This window comes from Pygoscelis adeliae, unplaced genomic scaffold (genome assembly GCF_000699105.1).
Source record: "Pygoscelis adeliae isolate BGI_AS28 unplaced genomic scaffold, ASM69910v1 Scaffold538, whole genome shotgun sequence".
Classification (NCBI taxonomy): domain Eukaryota; kingdom Metazoa; phylum Chordata; class Aves; order Sphenisciformes; family Spheniscidae; genus Pygoscelis; species Pygoscelis adeliae.
Genome location: NW_008825318.1, coordinates 95571 through 97406, shown reverse-complemented (window position 1 = coordinate 97406; position 1836 = coordinate 95571). Strand labels below are relative to the sequence as shown.

The following is a 1836-nucleotide window of genomic DNA, read 5'->3' as shown; positions in this document are numbered from 1 at the left end:
ACTCGGTCCAGCAGAAGGGGCTGTCCCTCTGGCAGGCTCTCTGCCTAGCTGCAGCCAGCTGCTTATGGAATTGTGGGTCGCCAGCATCTGGAGCTGTACCGAAATCCGCGGCGGGAGAAGCAGAGGGGAATCTGTTGCGCCACTGTGGTCGGCTGGTGTAATCACTGAATGTCTCGTACGTGATTTTCGCATGAACCCAAGAGCCAAATCTTCTAGATTTCGTTATTATCTTCATTACTGCTGCTTCGGTTGGATCTTACAAAGGACGTCTCAGTCTCCTCCTTCCCTTCTTCCCCCGTGTAAACAGAAGAAAACTGTTCTGTGGAGTTGCGGCTTGGTATTATCAAACCCTTTCGGATTCTCAGCTAAAGTAGTACTAGAAAGATAACATAACTATAATTATTAAGATTAAGGCACTTGAACAAACAGAGCCTGACTAATCACAGTGGCTCTTGCCTGCAAGCTCTTCACTTGAGAGTCGCAAAGGGGATTGATTAGAGGCCTGGTAAATAATTTTCTGCTGACTGGCTTCTCAGTGCGATGCAATAACAAACAATGGCTTATGCCTGAAACTTATTCCAGCATTCAGCCTGCTGGGCTCTGCCCTGGATGAATCAATGCTAATTAATGTGCTCAGCAGCAAAACGTTTTTCAGTCCCGAGGCAAAACTCGGAAAAGAATCCCAAATCGGCCCAGTGAATTGTCTTTGACTATGCACGAGATTTAGATTTCCTGTCTTTTGGGAACTGTGAGATGTTTCTAGATTTTGACTTCTCCTTTTTTGCAGTCAGGGCTGAGGAAGTGGCCAATCACTGACTCCGTGAGCCTGAAGTTGGTTTGCAGGGGGCTGAAGCAGTCAATCCTCTGTGTTCTCCGTGGCGCGTGCCCAGGATGCCATCACCTTGCCATACCTCTGCTGTGCTGGCAGTCTTTATGGCCCTCGCTGTGGGTGTGGGGGCTGAACAGTCGAAAGAGAGGAGCTGCGATGTGGTTGGTGACGAGAGCAGCGAGTCGCAAATGGAAAGAGCCCTGCTGAAGAAACTAGAACCCCTGAGCCAAATGAGGTACAGTACAACACACTGCAGGCCTCGGGCTGCGCAGTGCCTACCCTTGGCCCAAGGGGAGGAGAAGATTTGGGGCCAGACTGCAGAATGGGCTCCCCCGTTAGTACGGGCTGTGACTGGCTTCCAGGTCTCGAGTGTCCGCTGCTCTGAGCCATGTTCTTTGTAATCCTATGGGCTGTCTGTTCTGTTCTCTCCCTGCTGCAGGTTTAACGTGACTGTTGAGAAAGGCAAAACGGAAAACTACGTCTACCATTTCAGGGTGTGCAGGGAGGTCAACAGCACCTTGCACGATTTTGGTGGCCTGGTACAAACAGATAGACAGAATGGAAGGACCACAGTGATAGGAAGAATCAATGAAACCCAGGTCTTCAATGGAAGTAAGATTCTACTCAATACTTTGTTACCTAGTATCTGCCTTTCACCTCCTGATCTGGATTTGCAGCCTATATTGTTTCTCTCTTGGCAGGTGACTGGATCATGCTGATTTATAAAGGAGGTGATTCATATGGCAGGCACTGCAGTGGTGAGAAGAGAAGAGCTGTGATAATGATTTCTTGCAAGCGGGGAGTTACAGCGGTGAGTGACACGTAAGGGGGGAGAGGAGCAGGAGGCTGCCAGACAAACAGTTGTTTATAAGCAGAAGGGCTTTGAGGAGGCAGCAAGGTTTCCTTCTGTCCTCCAGTGTCTGTTGCCTAGCTGCACCAGCAGGGATAAAACTGTCTTCTGGTAAAGTTCAGCATGTCTGGGCATATTCTCACATGACTTAGCTTTT

The 1836-nt window shown here is 49.2% G+C and overlaps 2 protein-coding genes across 2 annotated transcripts in view; one reads left to right on the top strand and one right to left on the bottom strand.

Moving 5' to 3' along the window:
* The window catches only part of PHC1 (polyhomeotic homolog 1 (Drosophila)), a 32712-nt gene that overhangs the window by 11894 nt on the left and 18982 nt on the right, over positions 1-1836 (bottom strand). The window lies entirely within an intron of this gene.
* Positions 811-1836, top strand: part of M6PR (mannose-6-phosphate receptor (cation dependent)) — a 2843-nt gene continuing 1817 nt past the window's right edge. Inside the window, exons 1-4 of the mRNA XM_009330275.1 lie at positions 811-1064; positions 1269-1441; positions 1531-1640; positions 1832-1836. The exon at positions 1832-1836 is cut by the window's right edge and continues 117 nt beyond it. Of these exons, the coding sequence (XP_009328550.1) occupies positions 892-1064; positions 1269-1441; positions 1531-1640; positions 1832-1836 (461 nt within the window). The 5' untranslated portion in view covers positions 811-891. The remainder of the gene's footprint in view (positions 1065-1268; positions 1442-1530; positions 1641-1831) is intronic.